Genomic DNA, 25,174 nt, shown 5'->3' on the forward strand with positions numbered 1-25,174 from the left:
TGACTAATTAGAATGTATGGAAAAGAGTGTAACCTGAGCATGACATAAATGGTATGGAATAAGCTCTTAATAGGACTTTCCTGATGAGTCTTCATGAGGAGTTTCTTTCTGCATCTGAACATAAGATGCTTTTGTGTTGATAGCAAAACCACTAGCAATTATTCTGGTATTGGAGCATCTAAAAACAGTTCGGTGCCCAGTGCTCAAATCTTAGTCATGCAGTTTAAAATTACTTTGATGCAGTGTATTGAATCAGGCTTGTGAGATAAAAGGTTCTGATCCAGAAAGAAATTCCTGGGAGTTGTATGGCTGTGGGTTACAGGGCAGCCTTCACCATTAAATGGCAGCATGAGAGCTGGGGCTGTTCTGGGATCTCTGGCTGCTTTGCTCCTGACTCTTTACGTATTACCTCCAGTCCTGGTTTTATTTGCTATTGCTCAAAAACAGGCAGCCCAACAGAAATACTCTTGAATGGCAGGAAAAGTTAGTTGTTTTTTTTTTCCAAGCCTCAAGAAGATATTATCACACATAGGATATACCCAGGCTGGCTTTAGGGTGATTATCAGGAAGCATTGCAATAACCTGCTTCAGAGCTCATTTGCAAGAGCAAAACCTGGGTTTGAATCCTGAAAAAAAAATAAATCCCATGCAGAATTTGCCAGTATGTTGGAAAAAAACAAACAAAAAACATCATGGAAAACATAATTTAAGACTGAAGTTCACTTTCAAGACCTTTGACACAGTTATTAAGTCCATAGAGGTGAATTTATTTAAGGTTTGGGGTTACTATTGGGGAAGGCTTACAAATTACTTTACAAATTACTTAATAGAAATTCTTAGTTTATGAAAATGGTTGATTGTAAATGTACAAAGGAGGTTTACAGTTCAACTATTCAATTAGTTCAGCTATGCAATTTTAAACTATATCACTATATGAAGGATTTAAGCAGCTGTGCAACCCAAATTAATAATCAAATGAATCATATAAAATGAAATGAATCATATAAAATGAAATAAATCAAATGAATAATCATATGAAATCAAAATACACAAGTATTGAATTTTAAGCATCAAGTTATTTAACAAACAGAAAAAGTATGTGTGATTAAGATTGCGGTTGGTAAGTTTTATATGTGAACGAATATGTACCTGTGTGTTTCTTTCCTGTCCTTCAGTGCTCGGCATTTAGTTTGGCATTTTGTTTGTTTTGTTCCTCTTGCAGGTAGTAAGTTTTCTTCACACGGTCTTGCTTTGTGACAAGCTGGATTTCCGGACGGCTCTGGTAGTGTGTCCGCTGAACACTGCCTTGAACTGGTTGAATGAGTTTGAAAAATGGCAAGAAGGTTTAGAAGATGATGAGAAATTAGAGGTATTGTAAAGCTTAAAAAGATTTCTTAAAAATGAAATAACTGAATGATTTGCATAATTGGGAAGCTCCACTACTCAAAATACAGGCTAAGGAATGCACTTTGAAAAATCGCTAGCATTAATATGCCTTAAGGTATTTAAGTTACACCACTACTTTGGAATTTTAAGAGGAACTGAAGCATGTTTTTTTCCTATTTGAAAGGTCTGTGAACTAGCAACTGTGAAACGCCCCCAAGAGAGAAGCTATATGCTCCAGCGTTGGCAAGATGAGGGAGGTGTGATGATCATAGGCTACGAGATGTATCGCAATCTTGCACAGGGCAGGAATGTGAAGAGTAGAAAACTTAAAGAAATATTTAATAAAGCTTTAGTTGATCCAGGTAAGTGGGAAATTAATGAAGGTATGCATTATAAGTAATGAATTTTTATGTTTGAGAATATGAGCTAAGTAATCACGGAAATGACAGTCTGTTGGGCAGATGATTTTAAACAGTAAGATTGGCAAGATTTATCCCAATTTTTTTTTTCCCTTTGCTGAATTACAGAGGTGGTTTTTCAGAAGCTGCACAGTGCTTTTGTAAATAGCCTGTCTGTAAGGGTGTTTTGTCCAATATGGAAATGGCCACAGGAACACATGCTGGAAACTTTTTCTCATGGGTGTTTTTTTTTGCAAGCATTGCTTTCTTTGCATGGGAATTTCAAGTGTGAATTGATGGTTACTGTAATCTGCAATTTTATTACAGCCACAAACTACTTGATCTTCGCTAGAATTCTACAGGTACAGGAGCAACTACACACAAAGAATAGTTGAAAACACATACTTCAGAAGTGTGAAGAAATGAGCATTAATTAAGTGCTAATTAGTTGATAGCAGATAAAGCACTTTTTCGTATTTTTTTCCAGTCTGTGAAATTGATGTTTGGTTTTAAGTTCAGCTGAATGGGGCAAATTTAAATAAAATGTGTATATAAGCACTTGAAAATACTGTTGATAAAAACCAATTTTATCAGGTGATCATCAAAAACAATTAAAAACTTCAGGATTAGCAAGTTTCACCAAAATGGCAAAATTTTCTTCCAAATCCTGACCTAGTAACTGATATGAGAACTACGTAAGATTATTCACAGCACAGTATGTTTTAAATACCCTATTTAAAAGATCTTTGCCATAACTTTGATATTGTACTTACAGTTGATTAAATTTGGGAATGCTGATGTGGTAGGTAAGGGAAACGATTTATCTGATTCTTGAGGTAGATGTTCTTGGGGTTTAGTTATCTGATTGGACTTTAAGTTGTGTGACTGTTAGCGTAGGGTTGATTTTATTTTATTTAAACATTCTGATTTATGTGAAATACAGCATTGGTCTGGCTTGTACCTGGTCTTGCTGACTGATTTTTGCAAACAAATGGGGAAAAAACACTTTGTGATTATTGTTACAAACTTTAAAAATTACATCAAATTCTGTGATTCTGTGATTTTCATAATGATAAGGTAAAATAGAAGTTGACTTGAGAGAAGGTGTAATTGCCTAGGGTCCTGATTGTACGCTGTAGTCATAAAAGACACTGAAAATCAAACAGCTCTGTGCGCAACCTGCCCAGGAAAGGTTGTTTCCTAGCTCTCTGTATACATATATTTCAGCAACACAGCTGAGCAAATTCAGACTCGATGATTCTTAAATAAAATAATTGCTCATTCTTGTGTTTTGTAAGCTATTGCTTAGCTTATGATGGATTGGTTTCCTTCTTAGTCTGGAAGTTTGTCAGTTCACTATTAGTATGTCTCATCTGCTGTTATTACCTCATTAATTATTACTGTGTTACCACCTCCCTGCTATTTCTGCAGGTTCCTGCTTCTTCCATTGCAGTGAAAGTGGCGTTTCCCTGATCCTGTTACAAATTGGTTCAGGAACATAAAATAAGCCAAAAGTAAACTTTCAAAAATGATTAGTTTGTATACATTTTAGTTCTCTGAATTGGCTCAGATTGAGCAGACACATAACCTGGTTGACAGAGATGGTGAAAAGAAGGAAGGTGATGCTGGTTCTTTCGGAAAGGATCTGAGCAGCAGCAACTCTAGATCTGCTTCGTCTCTCATAGAGCCGCTCCCTGACCCAAACAATTGTTCAGAGCCCTGTTCGTTTGCATACTACTGATGTGATCTCTGAGTTTATAGCCAATAATTTATTGTTGTAAAAGTCCTCTCTGTCCCCTTTCCCCTATAGTGTTGCTTTTTGAGCTTCAAAAGGGGTTAGTGTTAGCTGTTAGTGCTAACATTTAGCATATTTGTAAATGGTAACACATTTGCTGAAGACTTAAAACGCTCTTCTGATTAAGTTCCAAAACAGAATGGCGGTTTTCATTCACATTAAAAATAGCGTAGTTAACTAGAAATAAGTTGAGCCTTTTTAAAACTGTAAGTGGTTAGAGCTGAGCTTAAGTGTGGCTCATGAGTTGAATGGGCAGAAAGCACTTCTGACACTTTGCAGCTCTTGTCGAGGTTGTTTAAAATACAGCAATGAAAACCTATTTTTCATGTCAATAACTCGGAATTCTGGAATAATTTTTCTGAAAGACATGTATGTCTTGAGATTAAGATGAAAAAGGAAACAAAAAAAAAAGTTGGAGTAGTAGTTCCAAAGGAAGAATTTAGGAATTTCCAAGAAAGCATTGAAAATTGTTTCGTACTGGCCTGCTGACGGCTGATACAAGCCAAAGCTGACGAGGTGTGATAAATCCACACCTACTCCTTTTGTGGACAAATCATCGCTTTTGTAGTCTTCCGTCTTCGGGCAGGATTACAAGGTCAGTTCTCTGGTTTCTAAAATCTTTCAAGGCTGCTGATAATACTGAATTTGGTTTAAAAAAAAAGAAATGAAGAAAAATGGAAGTGAATCAAGTTATGAAGCTTGAAGCGAAGTGAAAACGTCATTTAAAAATATTGATAAAATTTGAGCAGATCAACAATGAAATTAATTTACTACATAAACTGATCTTCTTCTGAGTTGGGAAACCTCAGAATAATGACGACTAGTCAGAGATAGGAAGTAAGTAGTTTAAAGAAATACTTTGAGATAATTGAAAGCATTGCTGGGTGCTGCCATCTAGGTCAGAGAGCTGTGGCCAGACAGGTAGTAACGAAGGTGATTTTCCCTTATAAGCTGTTTGAGAGATAAAATGGATAAAATGCTACAAAATACTTTGTCTCTAGAGGCCGTGAAAGCTACCTCTGACAGTGAATAGTGCAGTTGTTTTAAAAATCAGAAATTGACTTTTCAATAAGTCTTACAATCTGGTTGTTTTGGGCTTCATATTGCAAGCTGATAGTAGCAATTCTCAGATTTCCATTCCTTTATTTTAAATTGTCTCTCTAAAATCTCATCAGAAGGTACTTCCTTTCTTCTTGTTTTCGTTGGGTTATCTTCTCAAAAATTGTCTGATAAGCATGTGATGGTTTCCAAAAGGTGAAGCATCTGGCTCTGTTACCAGGTTTTTACTGACACATGTTGATGATGTGCTTTGGTAGCTCTTAGTTGGCCTTTCTCTGTACTGAGCTTTTGTCCCTTCAGAGATGAAAATCCCCACTGCTGCTTATGTTCCTGCTGAGCCTTCCTGAGGTGGGGTGGTGCTGGAGCTGAGATGATCCAACAGCTAAGCTGAGCTATTAAGGGGTTGGTTCTTTCCTCTACCCACACTGGGCACGTTTCCATCCCCTGCCTTCCTAGCAGCACTGGCATTTCCAGCTTCAGTTTGCGAAGCTGCCAGTTTGACTCAGGAAAGCTGCTGCATAATAGCTGATTAACTGTTTTTGTGATCACGTTGAAGCCACAAGCATTATTTAAGCAAGAAGGAAAATTACTTAGGGTTGAGAATGTTGCCAGGAAGCTCACAGCTGTAGAAGAAAAGGTATGAGCTAGCGTCTAGCAGTGGTAACAGTAGCCTGATGATGGCTTTGTACTTGGTTGGTTGTGTTCAGATGTATTTATATTCAATTAAAATTTTGTTTGTAACGATGAAAGAAAAAAAAACACAACTCACATCTCCATCTAATTTCACCCCCAAATCATGGAAGAATTGAAGGATCTCTTGTCCTGCTGTATTTCTGTTGGCTTTAGCAAAGAATAGAGGAGTTGAGATACTTTTACAGTAACTGACTTTTGTAGGTTATTTTTCTTGTGGAAAGTGTCAGGGAGCCATGGTGTAAGGTTTCTTACTTACCTGTCTTAACAGTAATGCTTCATGGGTTCGTACTTACGTAGCTTTAAAACCATCAGACTGTAGAGGGAGGTGGCATGCTCACCGTGGAAATTTATACAGAGGAGACCTTGTGCCCTGTGTGACGTGCCCTGTCCCATCTCTTCCGAGTCGTTTTTGGGTTTTACATCCTGCTCGTGGGGGCGGTTCTCTTCTGCTTCCAAGCCTATTTAGATACCTTAGGACAACACAGTAGAGCAACATCTGTGATTGGGTTAACTTCTAATGGTTTAATTGTAATCCACAAATTGCAGCACATTGGGTCTTGTAGGTTTTGACTAATTTTATATGAACACAGAAACCTTGGTTTGGTTGGATTCTTCTTGGGTTACTTGGTTGGTGGTGTGGAGTCAGGCCATCGGGAGCACCAACACTGCAATAACCCAGTAGTTACTTTTATGTTGCCTCGTACCCTTCTCCATTTAAACTAAATACAAACAGACAGCAATGTTCTGGTGTTGTTATCCATTACTTTTTTGAATTTGGATTGCCTAAACTGATGAGAGGAATCTTGCAACAGCCATTACTTGTCTCTTGCTATCTGTGAATCACGGCCCTGGCAGTGAGCAGACTGCCAGTGAAAGTTATAAACCTGCGACTGCAGATAGGACAAGCTTGGTCTCTGGGAGCACTTTTAAAATTAAAAGGTGCAAATGTGGTATGTGAGTGATAATTTAATGGTTTGTGTCTGGTTAAAACGAACACCGCTAGGGTAGATGTGTTCTGTGGTAGAAGCTTTCGGAGTGCTGCATGCTGCAGGAGAAGGGACCGCAAAGGGAAGGTTTAGCCAAAGTTTATGGGTGGGGAAATAGTGTGAGAAGTGATTTCATTAATTAACCAGCTCTGCCACGTGAAATAATGATTGTGTATTCCTGCACAGCAAGGCATTATTTCCCATAATGCTTCGTACCACACAGCATTTTATCACTTGCTTACTAATAGCTGCTGTGCTGTGCTTGCAGCATTTCAGTAATTGTGTTGGTTTTTTCTTGTTACTGCTAATAAAAATCCCATTACTGTTAAACTTGGGAAATTCTTTCATTGATATAAAGCAGGCTTAAGTTCTTGTAGATCTCAGACTAGAAGGAGAACTGTGTGTGTATCTATATACTTATCACCGAGTGTGTTCTATTTGTATCAGCGTATTAATGTGTCCCAGCACATCAAGAAGGTTAAGAAGTTGAAGACTAGGATCTCTGAAGAAAGATTGAAAGAGTAAGGCTTTCTACCCTAGAAAATAAGATTACTAACAGGACAAACTTTCCACTGTGTAAAAGCTGGTTAGTGAGAGACTTTGAGTGAGATTTTACACAAGTTGGAGAAAGGAAAAGGCAGAATTTATCTGGAGTTGCATCAGAGATCATTTAGATTATGCTTCACACACAGTATTTTAGGAGAAGAGAGAGGTCATGGAGTTTTACTTCTTTTGGGGAGGATACATCCTACTCTTATATCGATTATCTCAGATGAAGAAAATGGGCTAAACAATCCCTTGAGGTCTCTGTTTTACATTCCCTTAAGATATTTTGATAAATGCTCTGTCTGTAATGATTTTTAAGAACAAGAAAAGAACACAAATGTATGAAAATCCATGTCACTGAATTGTAGCCAAGATGTGAGTTCAATATCAGTGCTACACAACTGCCAAACAAACCACAAAAATTATACTAAGACAGTTTTTTCATATTTCTGCTATCATTCGCTTAGTCTAAGCAACATCGATCTTTTTTAAAATAACTGCCTTGTTCATGTTAAAATCATAGTCTTCGAAATGGATTTCTGGATTTATTGGCACAATTTTGCTTGCCTAACCATCATTAAAATTTCATTATCCTCTTTTCTAATGTGCTTTGATTGTAAATGCAGTGTTCCAGACCAAATCCATTTCTGAGAATGCTGTATTAATGTGCAAGCTGTCAGATCTGGTGGGGAGATGCTGCAAGTCTTTACAAATGCTTCAGTTCTGGCAAGCTCCTTACTCTTCAGGAAACACTACCCCTGAGGTGGTTCAGAATGAGGACTACAGAAAGGGTCCGTCAGTACGAGGTGCTTGCCTAAAACTGAAGAACGTCTTCGTGTGTAGCTTCTCAGTGCTGCCCTTGTTGGGGAAGGTACAAAAGTTGTGAAGTAGTATGGGGAAATGTTTCTGGGGGAGGTGTGAGAATTCACAAATCACTAGACTTCGGCAAGTCGAATGTGTTGGGAATTCATGTAGGTACTGGGTTTTCGTGATTGCCTTCTAGATTTGGTTAAAAGACTTATTCTTTCTGCTTAGAAAAAAATACCTTCTTCATTCGTTTCCTATTTAATGTGTAAGATTGAAATCAGCTTGACATTTTAAATGGCACAGTTGAGATGGTTGGTGTTAAATCATATGGTTGGTCAAAGGCCTGATCGGACTGTTGGTTTGTGTTGATTACAAGAACTGATTTTCTTTACTGAAGAAAACATCAGTAAGTTACAAGAGATTAAATTGATAATGCTGATAACTTCTCCTTTGCCATCTCAAATGCCAGCTTTCTTAGAGCTGAATAGATAACCCAGCTGATGGCTTTGGTTAGTATTTTTCAGAGGTGTGTAAACTTGACTTCAGCTGATGTCATGGTTCAGGAATTGAGGTCAGTTTTAGATCTGGTAAGACATTCATTCAGTCACTAGTAGGATCCTAGAACATCTTCCATATGTCCTTCCAAGGAAATAGTTTCCAGAATTTGACCCAATTCTGGTAAATGTTAGGATGTGTAAGCGTATTCTGCCAAATTTGGTATTTTCTGTGAGCCCCAAATTCGGACTCCTAATAATTCTGCCAGAGTTGCTTCACATACAGTGCAAACATCTTTTGTCATTCGTTGTGCAACCCCTCTTAAGTTTGTAGTCTGGAATCCCTGGTTTTATCTTTGGTAAAAGGTGAGGAAATTTCTGCAGTGACTTTTAGCTACAGGGTGGCATTTCAGTTGTATCTAATTCAAACCAGATTTGATGGTGTTCATACATCTTAGATAAGACTCTCAGTCGCACCGTTTACCTGTGTTGATACAGATCTGTTGCCTTGCACAAAAATTGCTGTCTTCCTGATCTTTTGGGTTTTAATTGCTTGAGCACCAGTAGATGGCAGCATAAGCTGAATTTAGGAACAGTTTTAAGTTTTGACAGGGTGAATGAAAATACAGACAAGGATGCACTAGGTCTGTGGATAGACAATTTTTATAGGCATATGTTTGAAAGTTGTATATAACCCTGCCTTGAAAATTTTACAAGTAATGGTCTGCAGTTTACCAGAATGTCTACTGTAAATGCTTGTGTAAAAACTGAAAAAGAACCTTAATGGTGCTAAGTAAATAAAGCCCATAATAAACATTAGTAGCACAAATTTCAGTTTCTGTAGGCTGCTGGTTTCTCCGTGGTTATAAAAGATGGGAGAGATCTAATGTTCTTATTTCTTTCTAGGCCCTGACTTTGTTGTTTGTGACGAGGGGCACATATTAAAAAATGAAGCATCTGCTGTTTCTAAGGCAATGAATTCTATTCGATCCAGGAGAAGAATAATCCTTACAGGAACACCACTGCAAAATAATCTTATAGAATGTGAGTAGCTTTCTTGTTTAAAGACAGCTTTATTTCTTTGAATGTACTCCTGCCTTTCAGCAATATACATGTATTAGTAGAGAGAGTTTGATTGCCATTTGACATGCTGAAGCTGTTTGCTATGTTTCTACAACAACAGAAAAATAACAAGATTTTTGTTTTGTTTTTCATTTTGCATACTTAATTAATGTCTTGAGATGCATTTGTATGATAGCTTAAACCAAAGTAAGCTGAAGCTGTTGGGAGCCTGGCCTTTCCTCCGTCTCTTTCCTTGGCATGGCCTTGCATACATCTGATTCCATGGGGAGCCAGTGTGAGGAGTATCAGACCATGAATGCTGAATAGCTTTCTGACAGTTCAGTTCCTTGGTGTGGCTCACCAAAGGATCAGATGAGTCTCAACATGTCCAAAGGGAAAGGGAGGGAGTATTTAGAGGGGAAATGGGTGGACCAGGTCTAGCAGGAGCATAAGTTTAAATTGTTTTAAACTATTATAGAGCAGTGTTCTTAGAAAACTAGTTAAAATAGTAATTTATTTTACTGCCTCAGGAATTTCGTTCTATATTAGCTTGTAATATTTGCTCCTGTTTGTTAATAATGTAGTAATATTTATTTCTTTTGAGTAATACTTTTGGATCTGTTTCCAAATATTTACAAATATGATTTGTCATTTAATTGCTTTGGTGTACAGAAGCTCTCAAACTTTGTTTAGCATCTAAGATAAGGTAGTGTTAAATCTGACATTATTTTAGAAGTTACCTTTTTGCCTACAGTGCGTATCAATTTAAGATGCCTTTTTCTGAAAATGCTGTGTTGTTTTGTTTTTGTTTTTTTTTGCCTAAGAGAAAGCTCTTGCTTTAAATATGACACATTCATTTTGTGTTAGAAATAATCCTAGTGCTATACTTTAACTTTTCAACAACTGTAGCTTGATCTTTTTGTTCCAGATCACTGCATGGTTAACTTTATTAAGGAGAATTTGCTTGGTTCCATTAAAGAATTCCGAAATCGATTCATAAATCCAATTCAGAACGGTCAGTGCGCGGACTCCACTCTGGTAGATGTCAGAGTAATGAAGAAGCGTGCACATATTCTCTATGAGATGTTAGCTGGATGCGTTCAGGTGAGAACAGTTTTACTGTAACTAATTACTTGAATTAGCTGAAGGGATGGGGGTGAGTTATTTCATCTTGTTCTGATAAAAGTGCATGTTACTTTCTACTTAAATACTTCCACAGATTACTAGATTTCTGCGTTATTCACTGCAGCTAGAAAACCTTTTTTAAAAAAATCATAGTTTTTATCCTGATACCAGTATCTCCTAAGCAGGATATATACAGATATTAGAGAACACATTTTTGTTAGGAGAGTAAAAAAAAAAAAACAAAACATGATAGAGTAGGATGCCAGTTACTTGGAAACACTCTTTTAATTTCATGTATACATTTAAAGAATACATGCTTGAAAATTCATCTGCTTAAAAACTGCAGAGAAAGTTTGATCCATAAAGAAAGATCCATAAATAATGTTTGATCCATAGTTTGATCCGTAGTTTGTCACTTGATTCTGGATTCCTATTTTTTGATTTGGGAGAATCAGAACAATTGGGAGAGGAGAGAAGGCAGTTTAATCAGGTCTAAAAGGGTGAAGAACTTAACCTTAAATGAGAAGAAAAACAAAACAACAAAAAAACCCTAACCTCCCTAAATTTCTGGAATGATAGCTGGCCTCCATCTCTTGAGTTTACCTGCTGTAGTACTGCACCTCATGTGCCACCAGCACAGCGTTACTGCTGTTCCCCTCTATAAACCTGGGCACCAGGTGAGGTGTGATGCTGTGTAGGCTCCCAGGGCCTCTTCTGGCTGTGCTTCTGCAGACCTGCCTGTCCCTGTCCTGGCACAGCCTTGCTTTGGGCAAGGGCAGGGACACAGCACCCTCTGTTCGTGTCAGAGCGGAGTCTGCCCCCTTCACATAGAATCACCTTGTATTTTTTTCCATGTGCTGTTGATCGTTGGTTAAGTAGTCCCGGTGGATTTGAGTTAGGTCAGATGGTCGTAGTGGGATAGTCCCATGACTAGATAGCTCTCCTTGAAAGGAATAAAAAGGTTTATGGCAGTGTGTAGGGCTGGGAAAGGACTTCTTGTCATAGGATGAGTATCTTGGAAGTATGAGTAGTAGCAAGAGGATAACACACAACCCTACACCTCTGTGCAGCAGTACAGGAACACAAACTATTCCCCGTTACAGTCTGCTCATGTCATAAAAGAGGTCGCATGAAAACTCTGATTGTTGTAAATACACATATGAAAACATTTAATTTCCTCAAGCACTTTCTGGAATCAATACTTACGAGCTGTTATGGATAAATCAGTCCTGCAACAAAATCAGTCCTGTTAGCTGAGGACCATACCATTGTTCTGCGCTGATGGATTATCCCACAGCCTGATGGATCATCCCACAGCATACTGCACAAAGCAGGTCCTGTCCACGGAGAGAAACTCTCATTTCATCTATTGTGTAATTCTCCACAAGAAAACAACTCTGTTCCTAAGGAATGTTCGCATGGGAGCTTCTCGCTACCCTTCCAGATAAAAGCAAGGCCGTGCAGGTGGTGTAATTGCTGGTGCCAGGTGGGAGCTGCCCGCAGGCTCTGCTGTTCGCAGCAAGCTGGCTGGGGTTATCCTGCAGCCCAGGGGTTTGTGCTGCACGGCACAAGCCCAAAAGCCACGCTGGGCGAGTGGCGCAGCACAGGCTCGAGGCCCCCGGGGCTGCCCATGGGTCCCCAGCTCCTGAGCAGTGTCTCGGTCAGGATCAATGCACCCTGTGCCATTTGAATGAAAGTGCAGACGGAGAGATATGGAGTCTAGTGTAATAGTAGAAAAGATGAAAACAAGTAAATTTTGTTTTGCAGTCAACTTTGCAAGGACTTGGAAACGGGACATGGGGGGTTACAGCATTTACTGTGTAAGGTGGGCCTTACAGCGCCTGTACAGGGATTTCTCTATTTATTTATTTATTTTTTATTCTTCTTTGTGGTAGGAGTGAACGCGAATCATTGTAAGTTGTGCATGGTGCCTTGCCACTGGAGATGCCTGAAGTTCTTAAGCTCTCAATCGTCATTTTCATGTTTATAATGACTAAAATCTCGCTTTTAAAATTACAGAGGAAAGATTACACAGCGTTAACAAAGTTCCTCCCACCAAAATATGAGTATGTTCTAGAAGTTAGAATGACACCTATTCAGTGCAAACTCTACCAGTACTACTTGGATCATTTGACAGGTACGTGCCTACAGTTGGCTCAGGTAACAAGATTAATGGTTATTTACTATGGGGCTTTTGCTGTGGTTGGAAGAGTTGTTAGATATCTAAAATCAGCCCTGTAGGCATATTTTTCTGCTTCCCGTAAGGTTGACCTTAGCTCCGAAGCTTGAATTTTAGCAAAATGTTTGGTGATGCGTAAATATTCTTGGAGGAATAGTAATATATGCATCTCAACAGCAGTCCTCCCTCAGGTTGTGGTTCATCTCTTCTTTCTTTTTTTTCCTTTCCTAGACATAAAATGTAGTTTATTTAATATTTTGTTCATCTAAGAAACGAAATATTTGCATTAAGATTGGAGGGAGATAAATTAAAATTGAACTGCACTGCTGTAAGCACACTGCCAAGCCTTGCAATTTCTTTTTTAATTGTTATAGCTGAAACTGTTACTTGTCAAATGTGGCTCCTCTGTGGAACTCTCTTCTGTTGTTCTCTAAACCCCTCAAGTCTGGCTTTCACAATGACCATTCTCACCTCTTTGCACTTAATGTAAACTTGGTTAACTGTAAAAGTAAGGTGTATGAGGGGGGAAAAAGAAATGTACCACTGTGGGCTGCTCTACTGTTCACTTATATGAGAGAGAAAACTCTGCAGCTTGTAATTTTAGTGTATCAAGGTGTCAAAATGTCAACACTTCTGTATGGTGGTGCCACACAGGACTACTAGAGTGGGAATCTCAAGGAACTCTTCAGTGAGCTTTTCTGTACCGCTGGGCATTGTGCAGCCAGATTCCTCAGCAGCAGCTTTTGGGTTCTGGAACAATTTGGTTTGTTTATATACCACATAGAATAATTGTCTTAATGATTGTGCACTGAATTACATTGTCATGTTTAAGGTGCTCTGATGGGCTGTTGTTAAACCTTGAAACACACATTCCCTTTCTGCAGTTGCTACAAAATGTATTGCGTAGTCTGTTGTGCCAGTTCAGTAGTATTGGTATCCTTTTTTCTCTAGTTTTTTTTTGCACCTGTTAAGCCACCTGCCTTAATGCCCGCCTGTTGCTGCTGCAGGAATTTTTAAACTATATTTTTCTATTCTGGTTACTCTGCCAAATTTAATTACAGAGATTAATTGCATCTCAAATCAAGCGGTGATTTACAGCAGTATGAAGTTCACTGTGTTGTCTTAATTACTTTAGGTTCTGGTTAGTGCAGTTTCTATCACCTAGCCAAACTGCCAGCTAGATTTCCTTTCTACACCTCTGTCGTGTGATGCCTTCATTTGATGTAAGTTATGAAAGTAGAGTTTTAAAGGACCTGTGAAAGCAATTTCACTTCCAGTGATAATCTCCAGTAATAATTGCACATCTACATGCAGATTGCTCCTTTTAGCCTTTCATTCGAAGGGAATAAAAACTTCTTATGTATTTTTTTTAAAAGGAAGCAAAAGCTTCTTAGATTAATAGTACTTCAGAACAGTACACAAGCAAGCCCAAGCTTTGATGCAGTGCTCACACCTAATGAGCTCTATATTGCAGTCTGTCCTGTATTGCTGCATGGACTCCTCTTTCTAGAAGTGTGCTAAAACGCCGCTTATTTGCATTCCATGGCCTTCATCATTCTAAATGCCTTCCAAAAGCAAGTAGCCTAAAATGATAAGCATTAGTCATTTACTCTACAAGCATGCATCCAAATGGTTTAGGTTAAATCATCCTAGTTCTTCATGGTGTCTTGTAACTTTCAAGAGTTACAGTAGTTCTGTAGGTTTCCTTTGGCCTATTTCTAATACAAAGCAGGACTGATTTTGCAGTTTCAGACTCTACAACCCTGACTTTGTTGGTCTGGCATGCTTTTAGATGGTGAAGTAAATCTTTTATGGATTGTGGATTAGCATAAGAGCTAGTGCTGTGTGTTCACAACTGCTTTACGTGGTGCAGAAGTCTTTGCAGACGCTGGCTTTCAGTGCTTCCTTTTTTAATAAAGCAGGCAGCCGATAAGAGGAAGTAACCTCTCATCTGGTGTCCCTTAAAGCTAAGGGAAATAATTCCTCAGGCATAAAGCCTAATATAATGAGCTTCACGTTTGTTCAGTTGTTGGAACAATTAATTTATTACTGGGTTGTGTGTGTAACTAACTGAGAAAACACACTCCCTCACAGGTAGTTTAATCTGTCCAAACTTCGAGGGCTCAACGCGGTTATTTGAGCTGAAATCTGCAGCTGTCACAACGGGTTGCACGGTTTCATGAGTTACTAGCCCTTGGTGAGCTGCTTCAACACCCTGAGCTAGTGGAAAGCATCATTCACTTTCTCTCTCTTCTTCTGGGGTTAGTGTCCTGCCACTGTGGTGAGCTCAGAGGCATATACCAAAATACACGTTTTAGATGCAATATTCTAAGGTTGTCATTTTTTGATTCATTTAATGAATGTTTGTATATGAACACTTCCGTAATAGTGTGTGAACACACATCACATCTGAACGCTTCTGTAATACAGAAAATCAAGAAGTCTGTAGTGTAGGAGTTGTTGACTGAGGATGTTTCTCTGTCATATTAGCTCAAGCTTAGCCAAGTTGAACCAAAGAATTTGTCTTCCTTGTAATTCAGTTTCCCAGCATCCTAGGGGAGTACAAGTTAGCTCTAAAGCTGTGTTTTATGATTAAAACGTAGCAAAAAGTTGCTTTGTTGATTAATTGTGCTCTGTATACATCTATTTGATTGTTTTAACCTGTTGAGCAAATGCATTGCACAAGCTTTATGCCTGCCTCACCATAACATTTCATAAACATTTTATAATTTTGATGCAGCAAATACTATTTTCTGCTAGGTATGCATGCCTTAAATTATGGATACAATGCATATGAAAGCCAATCAATTTCAAGAACCTAAAATTATTTTACTGTTTAATGAGTCACTGAGGCTACAACAAATGTTCAACTCTGCACAGTTTATCAATTTGCTCTAAATTGTGCTTGAACAATGCAAACAGGCTGGGCATTTTTGCATTTTTTTATTGTAGCAAATTAATGCAGAGTTGCAAGTAAAAAAAAAAAAAAGGAGCTTAAAATAATAAGTCAAACTCATTGAAAATTTAGTGCAAATTTTATTTTGTTTTGTAGCTTGGGCTGCTCTTTAAGAGCTGATTTCACAATTAAATGCATAGACATGACTCCTTTAGAGAGGATTTGGATTCTTTCCTATACTGGGAAGAAATGTGCTTTTATGTAAAAATGAAATCATGTTTCTTACTGTCAAGAAAAAGGGGAAAATCTAATTTTGACAACTTTAACTAGGAGAAAAATGCCTGTGACTGAGTAATTTGATCTCTTTTACAACATTCGTTACAATATGATGTGCATCTGGAAAGAACACTCAGTACTTCACCACCAGATTGTTCAAAGGGGGAATGTTATATGGCTAACTTACTGCAAGGTTTCATTCTCATACCTGAACTTTATTGTCAGGTGTAGGTAGTGGCAATGAAGGTGGACGAGGCAAAGCTGGAGCTAAACTATTCCAGGATTTCCAGATGTTGAGCAGAATCTGGACTCACCCCTGGTGTTTGCAGCTGGACTATATTAGCAAAGAAAATAAGGTAAATTAGATGGATCAAAATACTCTCTATTGAGAAATTTTTCAAACAAGCTATGCTAAATGCTAGGTAAAATTTCATCAAATTAATGGAAACCTTTATTGCTGTGGGGTAATCGTGCTGCTGGTTTTGTCATATTTTTAGTTTCTGGATATGTTGTCACTCTTAAAACATTTTGAAAGGCCATGCTGTTGTAGAACTTAACATTCTTCAAATGAAGAATAAGCAGATGGCTAGAGGTTTAAAAGAGCTTCTGGATGAGCATAATTAATAAAATTTCTGTTTTTTTCTCTTTTGAGGGCTATTTTGATGAAGACAGTCTGGATGACTTCATAGCTTCAGATTCTGATGAAACTTCAATGAGTTTAAGCTCTGATGATTATGCAAAGTAATTGAGCTTTTATTTGTTGTTTGTTGTTGGATTTGTTTCCCTAATAGAACTTAAGTGATTTCTATAAAGTAAATGTTTTTTATATATATATGTGTATATATATATATACACACATATGTATATGTATCCGTTAGAATATATCCTCTAGCAATATGATCTTAAAAAATAATAATACGATGTATGATGTTATCTTCATAGGAAAAAAAAATCCAAGGGGAAAAAAATGAAGAAAGAGTGTAGCTCAAGTGGGAGTGGCAGTGATAATGATGTAGAAGTCATAAAAGTTTGGAATTCAAGATCTCGTGGAGGTGGAGAAGGAAATGCAGAAGAACTTGTAAACAATCCTCCGTCGGTTACAAAATCAGATGAAGGTGAGTATAGTATACCAGTAAATCAAATATGATGCAGCTTGAAATTTGGAAAATGTGTTTTGAGAGTGCTGCTGTCAAGAGTTCTGCTTTGTTGCAAAATGACAAATTTCTTAAATCCGTGAAGTGCTTCTGTGCTCACAGCTCCTGCTGTTCCTAATAATCTCCTACAGGAGAAATAAAGGGCATCGATTTAGAAGTGAAGGGTCTTGTGACAGAGAAGCTGAACAGATATATATTTTTTTAATTCGTCAGTACAAAATGGTGTAAGGTTAACAGATAACTAGGATGCTTTTCATCTTTATTTTAGTATGTTGGTGAAAGATGAATGGAACGATTAATAGATATGTATGCCCTTTTTTGTTGCACCTGGAATTTGAAATAAGTAACTAAGCAAGCAGGTATAATGCAGAGGCATAAGAAACCTTTTTAAAGACTTGGTATTCAAGCAATGTATATCTATACATTTCATTTTCTTTTATTTTTCCTTCAATAATCTTCTTCTAAAATTGTATCTAATATAAAGCTATTTTTTCTGGCACTATCATTTTTCATGTGCCTAATCACCTTTCCTAAATAAGTGTTTTTTTGGGGAGAGAATTTATTTTTTGTCCCCTGTTCCTACAGCAAAGATATCAAAAATGTGTGAGGGGGAGAGAATGAGTGTGTGTGCATAAAATATGTATGCATACAGATTAAGTGTATTAAATTCATTACTAGCATTATAGGAAGCATGAGTTTCTGTCTGTGGAGCAGTGAAATTTTTACATCTCTCTCATGCAACCTTGTTCAGTTTAATGTTTCTAAACAGACATTTGATGCTGTACCAGATGAGGTCTGGGGGCAAACTTGGTATTTCATTTCAGCTGTTGAAGGCCTTTCTACAAAGCGTAGGGGTGAGGATAGAAATAGGAAAACCTTATGCACACTCCCTATGTCACGTCACACTAAATCTCTTAACTTGTTCATTGTTCGGTCTGGTATTGAAAAATACATTCCTTAAAAGCTTGTGTAAAAGAGGGCTCGACTGCGAATTTTGTCAAGATCGGTTCTATCTTGCACCTGAAATTTCTTGGTGTGTCACAATTGATTTGCTGTGCATGGTCTTCAAATGTAAGCATTTTGAATTATTCATTAGATAGAACAGTTTTCTCCTATGTAAGTAAATATTTCAGTAAGATACGAGTTTTTATGTGAAAAAAAAACACAGCATTAATAAATCTAATCAATTTTTATCGCTCTAATGCAAAGAAGGTTAAACTGCAATGTCATAAAAAGAAATTAAGTAATGCAAATAAAGATAATTCATGGTTCTTGTCTGCCATTCTGGTTCTGATTACAGTGCTGAATATAAGCTTTTTCTGGTTGAATTCAGCTCTGTCTCAGAGTAGACATAATGCGGATATCATTAAAGATCAGCATGGCTGGTGTCTGACACTCTCGAGTGGTGATTTAAACCCAGAAGGACTTAGTTTTGCTGGTTATTTTGGTGTAGTTTTCAGTGAGAAACTGTATTTTATAGTTCTAGTATTTTTATATTTCTAGGAGTCAAATTAACAACAATTAAAAAAAAGTTAATTTAATTTCTAAGATGGTGACATGTTAAAAATGGGATTGTTTCCATGTATGTGTTCTGCAGCTGTTGTTATTGTAGTGGTGTGTTAGCAGATGAGCAGGCAAGAAACTTTCTTCAAGAACTTCGCAAAAAGGCAGAATATGCCTTTTTTCTTCAATTCTTCTTTTTTCTTCAATTGTAAATTAATAGAAAGGGTGGAAAAAGTTACTGTTTTTCCCCTGTATATACTAATGTTGTCTTCTAAATTAGATTAGGAAAAAGATCCTAAATCTGAGCATAACGAAAGAGGAGATGGTTTATATTTTGTCTTGAAAACCAATATTATGTAGCATTTGAAAGCTTTCTTCTGAGAGTTCATCTTGATAGACGACCTAGGTGTAACCCAAAAGACCATTCTTTTTCTATGAATTTCAGATGTTTGTTTCAGGTTCAAAATCACTTTGTGAAAAGCTTCTTTTTAGTTGCTGGAACATGAATGAGTTTTCAAAGATACCTATTTGTTGGAAACAAAGCTGTTGATAAATACTCATGGGGAAAAGCTGCAGATTGTAGAACTATTTGTCTAAATGTTCTGCAACATAAAGACATTTCAAAGCATTTAAATGGACACAATGCCTTTATCTCTGAATTTTTGTTTTTGTTTTTTATAGGTAAACCTACATCATCTTCAAATCCTGGTAGCCCAGCTCCAGACTGGTACAAAGATTTCGTCACTGATGCAGATGCTGAAGTGTTGGAACATTCTGGGAAAATGGTGCTTCTCTTTGAAATTCTTCGCATGGCAGAGGAGCTTGGGGACAAAGTGTAAGTCAGTTTTTGAAACATTTAGCAATCTAACAAATACATCAATCTGTTAGTGTTCTTCATTCAGTCTTCCTAATGCTGTAGCTCAGGTTTTTGAAGCAAATGTGTGTGCTCTTTTTATCGGAGTTTTCCCATACACGTACACCACCTAAGCCCCTTGCTGTATCTAGGTGGGTTGTTCATTTCAAAGGTTTTATCAGAGTGAACAGGGGAGAAAAGTAAAGCAGTACAATATTTAAAATAACCTCAGAGGTTAATGTTGTGGTTTTGTGTTTCTGTTTTCAGCCTAGTGTTTAGCCAATCCCTAATATCACTGGATTTGATAGAAGATTTTCTGGAGCTGGCCAACAGGGAGAAAACTGACAAAGATAAGGCTCCTATTTATAAAGGTGAGTGTCAGGTTGGACAGTTACAAAGCTAAGAACTCTCTTACAAGTCTCTATTTGGTCCAAAGGGAATGGAGTTAAAATAATTGTTTGCATGAGAAGCATTGTGTGCTCTCTGCCATTCCCGAAGCTGGCATGTCTTCTGTTCTACTCTGCAGGAGGTCTGTGCTATCCCATTATGGACTCTTGCTTCTGATTTCATTCTGTATCATCTGTGCTTAATGTAGCCTAAGCAGATTAAATGTTCATCATCCAAAATCGAGAGAAGGCATTTTATTAAATTCTGTACAGAAGTGATGTTGTATGCTCATGCATGGCGAATTCTGATGCTTCCTACTGGGAGAGAGATAATGAAGGAAAATTACGCTATTTTAAAGTGGTGTGTCTTGATGTTGAATGCGAAATGTGAATTTGGGCTTTATGTATACTGCAGCAGATTGTTTTATGGACTCTGTAAAGAGAGCAATGTATTGAATTAATTATTATCCTAGTGATGCTTGAATGGCGAGGAATTTCTCACCAGCCAGACATGTTGTCTGTTCAGGATGTTTCTTTTGTTTCCTCTGTGTGATCCTCCCAGAGCTCTTGATGATGCAGTTAATTTTTATGTGAAGTTTCAGTGTTCAGTGTCTGTGGATTGAAGAATTGCTTTGAATCTGTCATTCCTTTCAAATATCTTATTTCTAAGTATAAACATGTTGAACAGTTGTGTAAGAGAAAAGTGGCTTAGTGGTATCAACATGGTAGTTAGATGAAGATCTCCAGTATCTTTCTGATTTATTGTTCTCACGTGATGCTTTCCTTAGCTTCTGAGTATTTATCTCCAAATATTATAAGCTGTCTTTTTTTTTCAAGTTTCTGCCTTTAGTCTGAGATAATTTATGGTCTTTTTTTCTGGTTTTAATAGTTCTTTCAGTAAGCAATTAGACTGTATTTTATATATGTGTATACATTTATATATATATATTCCAGGCACAACTCAAAAATCTGTTTCTCATAATTAAGCAGTGTTGTCTCCTAAAAATGCTATTTTCTTTATAATTGATGGCACATTAGGGTTCATTTTGTGGATATGTACCTTGGTAGTCAAGAAAATGAAAGGCTACTTCTGAATTCAGGAGAGAAGAATCTTCTATATAATTTTTTTTCATCTGGCAAGGAATAGCCATAAGTCACAGTATATTTAGGCTCCAACAGCTGTTCTAAATTCAGTTCCAAAATGATTAGACCTTGACTTCTGAAATCTCCTTTGAGTATTTACTTATGGATGCTATTTGTATGGGAGAGACTGTTGTTTATGTTAATTAAAAATACAAAATTATGGAGATCAAAACCAGTAGTATAATACTTGAGGATTAGATGTAGTTACTTTTTAAAAGTAACCTTATCTCCAAGTTAAGGCATCTTGATACAAATGTGGATATAGAAATAGAATTGATGAGAAATCAGAGGAACCATCCAAAAAAGCTAAGGTCTTCGCAAATACTTCATCTAAATCTTAACCTTGAAACATAGCTTGATTATAACTTCACATCTTGAAATTCCACTCTTTACAAAGCTGCTTTAATGTGTTTCATTTAATAACAATTGTTAATTTTTACAAGATGAAACTCCTAAGAAGAAAAGGATAGTGATAGGCGTTGGATGCTTTTGTCAAGTTAAAATGCTATTGACATTTAGTCTACTTTTTGAATTGTTTTAGACAGAATTGGTTTAAGGTTGTAGAACATTATTCTTACAAATGCAGTTGGCATTATATTCTCTCATGGTACGTTTTATATTTTATTATGCAATCCTCGCTATGTAATCTGAAGGCATGCCTGTGAAAAGCCCCTGAATTCTCCATAAATGTCTTCTATCCTGGATTTTCTGTCTTGAATAACCCGTAGTCTTCTCCCACTGTTCTAAATTGTCAAGAGTAGCATATTTTATGTTCCATGTTTGCTTTTGTGCTATTCTGAGAGTTGTTTATATCCAGCATTATCAGTCTGGTTACTTATATAATAGGCATTTTAATAATTTGACTCTTAACATTTTTAGGTGAAGGAAAATGGTTCAGAAACATTGATTACTATCGCTTAGACGGCTCAACTACAGCTCAGTCAAGAAAGAAATGGGCTGAAGAATTTAATGATGAAACTAATGTGAGGTGAGATCTCTTGTGTGTTTGATTTGACGTGTTTGATTTTTTCTGTCTCTTTTGTTCCATGTCTCTTTGTTTCTCGTATTAGTTTATTGACCTGTTAACATTGTGTAAATAAGGCATCACAATGCTAGCAAGTACAGAACTGCTTCATATAGTAGTTATAAGCAAGTTAGTGTTGTTAGTCCCCACTCTTCAGTGTGCATATTTTATTTCGATGCTTGTGGCTCAATTGCATATTACTATTTGAGGCTGGAGTTTCTTTGTCTGCTGAGATGAGCCGTGTCTTTTGTTCTATCCTTGCAGTTCAGTTTGTTTTTTAATTTCAACGGAAATGGTTCTTCCATGTTAGATAAGGAACAAAGAATAAATAGACTTGGGATTTCTATCCCTTTTGCCTTTGGAATGCTCTAGTTGTTTCCCTGCATTGGGTCAGAGAGGTTTGGCAGGTTATCTAGCAATGCTGCTACAACAGGCAGATGCTGTTTGGTAGCAAAGCTGGCTTTTAACCTGGCATGGGGGTACTTTAAAAGACGTTTAGATGTAGAGCTTAGGGGTATGGTTTAGTGGGGACTGTTAGTGTTAGGTCAAAGGTTGGACTCGATGATCTTGAGGTCTCTTCCAACCTAGAAATTCTGTGATTCTGTACTTTGCTAGTCTTTCCAAGTCCGTTCAAACATGAAGATGAAAAGTGATAGAATATGCTTCTAGTATTGTAAATACGCTTTCTGCGTATTTTTCATTTCTGTGTATTTTTCATTTATGTCTGCTAGATGCAGTTTATAAAAGTGTAATACCTACATTTTGGTACTGTTCTGATTGTTTTCCAAATAATTATTCTAGTACCACAACAGTAAATAGATCATTTTGTAGTAGAAGAAAAAAGCGTTTCTGTATAAACAGACATTTCAGTAATTCTAATAATACACTAACCATGCCAGTCTTTCAGTTGACATTGTTTCAATATATAAAAATACATATTTAATATATTTCCAAAATAGTAAAAAATTGCAACTTTTCTCTGTTCCAGAGGCCGCTTGTTTATTATCTCCACTAAAGCAGGCTCCCTTGGAATTAATCTTGTGGCTGCTAATAGAGTAATCATCTTTGATGCTTCGTGGAACCCATCATATGATATCCAGAGTATTTTCAGGGTTTACCGCTTTGGGCAGAACAAACCTGTGTTTGTGTACAGGTTTTTGGCTCAGGTAGGTTTCTGTGTGATTTTTATTTTTGTGTGTGATATTCTGGTTCTGCAGTCAAATTTGTAAACTGCAACTATTTGGACTTCTGCTGAGGTCTGTAGTGGTCCACGCTGATCCAGTCATCTTCCAGTCTTAATCTGATAGCAGTATTTGTCCCAAAATCACTGAAAAAACTCTTGAAGGAAATGGTTGTAAATGGTTGTAAAACCATAAATAAATACACTGCAAAATAATAATTAAAAACAAAACAAAACAAAAAAAAAAAACAACACTGAAATGATTTGCTGTTAAGCCCACTTCATCTGGCACTTTGTATTTCACAAATCCTGGAATTCTAGCAGGGATTCACATGTTCAGACTTGGAATAGTGTTTACTGCTTTCATTTGTACATTACGAAAAATTCTTAATTGTGTAGACCACATAGAGGATGGCTGTCATTTGTCAGTAGCCTTGCTGAATGTGGCTGACTTCTACAGACCCCTTAAAACTGGTCTCTGGATCCATGAAAATCCAAATGGAACGAAGATGCTGGTAGCTAAAGATATTTTTTTTCTAGAAAAAGGCATGCAATCATGATTCGAAAACCTGTATCACAGCCTAAAGACCTGTAATGATTCCGATGGTCACCGATCTATCGTCTTTATAAGTAATAATGCCATTGCTTCTGACAGGTAGTGTCTTGCTTCATCTCTTAATTCTGAGGCTTTCACAGGATGAACTGAAGACTTTTTTTTCCCCAGTAACAGTAATTAACTTATGATCAAATCATTATGCACTCGCCAACTTAAATAGATCACTTTTTGTAACATGTTACTGTCAGACGTGATTTTTTTTTCTTCAGGCTTCAGTCTGTTTTTCTCTACGTGCACTTTTGAACTGTTGGTATCCTTTTTAAGTTGCAGTGTTTAGAAGAAGCTGTGCTGTTCTCATACTTTTCGTAGTTGTCATCTTTTTTTTTTGATACGTAATTTCCCTTTTTTCATCAAAGATCTAGTTTGTTTGTACCCAGCCATGATGAATTAGACTTGACTGCTTCCCTTGCCCTGTCTTTTCCACCCCAGTGACTTGGTATCTGTTTTCCTTTTTAATGGGCTGCCCAAAGCAGCAAAATGTACAAAAAAGGTACATGCTGTGGAAATCCACATTTTTGTCATAATTATACTTTGGGAAATAGAGCAAAACCTGATCGCTTCAGGCCACTACTGATAACACACGTTTCTTACACTTAGTCAACAGCTAGATGACATCTGTTGCTTACACAATGCACACCACGTTTTATTCATTTCCAGGAGGATTTTGTTCTTTTTTTTTTTCTGTAAGGAAACAGTGAAGTATTTTCAGTTTACTTCATTGTTTCCAGATTACTTTGTGGATAAGGAGCAAAGAAAAAAGGGAAATAGAGCACTGTTTTGTTGTTCTTGCTCTTCTATATCTGTTAGTTATTTCCTATGTAACAGAAGGTCGGTGTTTGTATAAAAGTGAATAACTGTGTTTTCTAGGGAACAATGGAAGATAAGATCTATGATCGACAGGTAACAAAGCAGTCGCTGTCTTTCCGGGTTGTTGACCAACAGCAAGTTGAACGTCATTTCACTATGAACGAGCTCACAGAGCTGTATACTTTTGAGCCAGATTTGCTGGATGACCCTAATTCAGAAAAGAAAAAGAAGAGAGATACACCGATGCTGCCTAAAGTAAGTTGATGCGGATCACTGGGAATTATATTCTATTAAAAACAAAAAAGTCTTTTGAAGGATGTGGGGTATTCAGTCTTGCAAGAAGTGCTGTATTTTCACATCAGTATTTTTTACTTTGAAATGTGGTAGATTGCAGATAACAGAATAAAATGTGTGATCACTATCGTGGTTGCTCTAATGCCCTTCAATCTATTTGACAGTATAACAAAAAGATCTTCAGTTAAAAGACAGTTTTTAAATTAGAACAAACAGAACCTGGGAAGCCAAGATGAATGCGTAAGTGGGTGCTGGTGACACCTTGCATTACCTCAATTAGTGATAACAAAACTATCAGGAGATGCTGTGCTTCGGGGTCTGTTTTTTTTTTATCTCCCTAGGTAAGACTTTGAGTCAAATTAATCCATGATCTCTTTTGCCAAACCTTTTTGTGTTTGTTTTTGTTTTTTAGTTCTTTATTTGTCTCTTCTTGTAGGCACCATTAATAGAAATACAGTAGAGATAGGGAAAGAGATATTTATTGTTTAAATGAAGAAAAATTGGACAAGCTA

The 25,174-nt window shown here is 37.1% G+C and overlaps 1 protein-coding gene across 14 annotated transcripts in view; it reads left to right on the forward strand.

Annotated features, from left to right (window-relative positions):
* The window catches only part of ATRX (ATRX chromatin remodeler), a 91,803-nt gene that overhangs the window by 53,175 nt on the left and 13,454 nt on the right, over nucleotides 1-25,174 (forward strand). For all 14 annotated transcript variants that reach the window (XM_027464959.3, XM_027464960.3, XM_027464961.3 and 11 more), the window contains 13 exons: nucleotides 1,223-1,369; nucleotides 1,571-1,748; nucleotides 9,071-9,208; nucleotides 10,155-10,330; nucleotides 12,371-12,488; nucleotides 15,928-16,058; nucleotides 16,355-16,443; nucleotides 16,645-16,817; nucleotides 19,041-19,194; nucleotides 19,480-19,583; nucleotides 21,621-21,729; nucleotides 22,754-22,931; nucleotides 24,429-24,623. In XM_027464959.3, coding sequence (XP_027320760.1) covers nucleotides 1,223-1,369; nucleotides 1,571-1,748; nucleotides 9,071-9,208; nucleotides 10,155-10,330; nucleotides 12,371-12,488; nucleotides 15,928-16,058; nucleotides 16,355-16,443; nucleotides 16,645-16,817; nucleotides 19,041-19,194; nucleotides 19,480-19,583; nucleotides 21,621-21,729; nucleotides 22,754-22,931; nucleotides 24,429-24,623 — 1,890 coding nt within the window. The remainder of the gene's footprint in view (nucleotides 1-1,222; nucleotides 1,370-1,570; nucleotides 1,749-9,070; nucleotides 9,209-10,154; nucleotides 10,331-12,370; nucleotides 12,489-15,927; nucleotides 16,059-16,354; nucleotides 16,444-16,644; nucleotides 16,818-19,040; nucleotides 19,195-19,479; nucleotides 19,584-21,620; nucleotides 21,730-22,753; nucleotides 22,932-24,428; nucleotides 24,624-25,174) is intronic.

The sequence above is a fragment of the Anas platyrhynchos genome, chromosome 10 (assembly GCF_047663525.1).
Source record: "Anas platyrhynchos isolate ZD024472 breed Pekin duck chromosome 10, IASCAAS_PekinDuck_T2T, whole genome shotgun sequence".
NCBI lineage: Eukaryota > Metazoa > Chordata > Aves > Anseriformes > Anatidae > Anas > Anas platyrhynchos.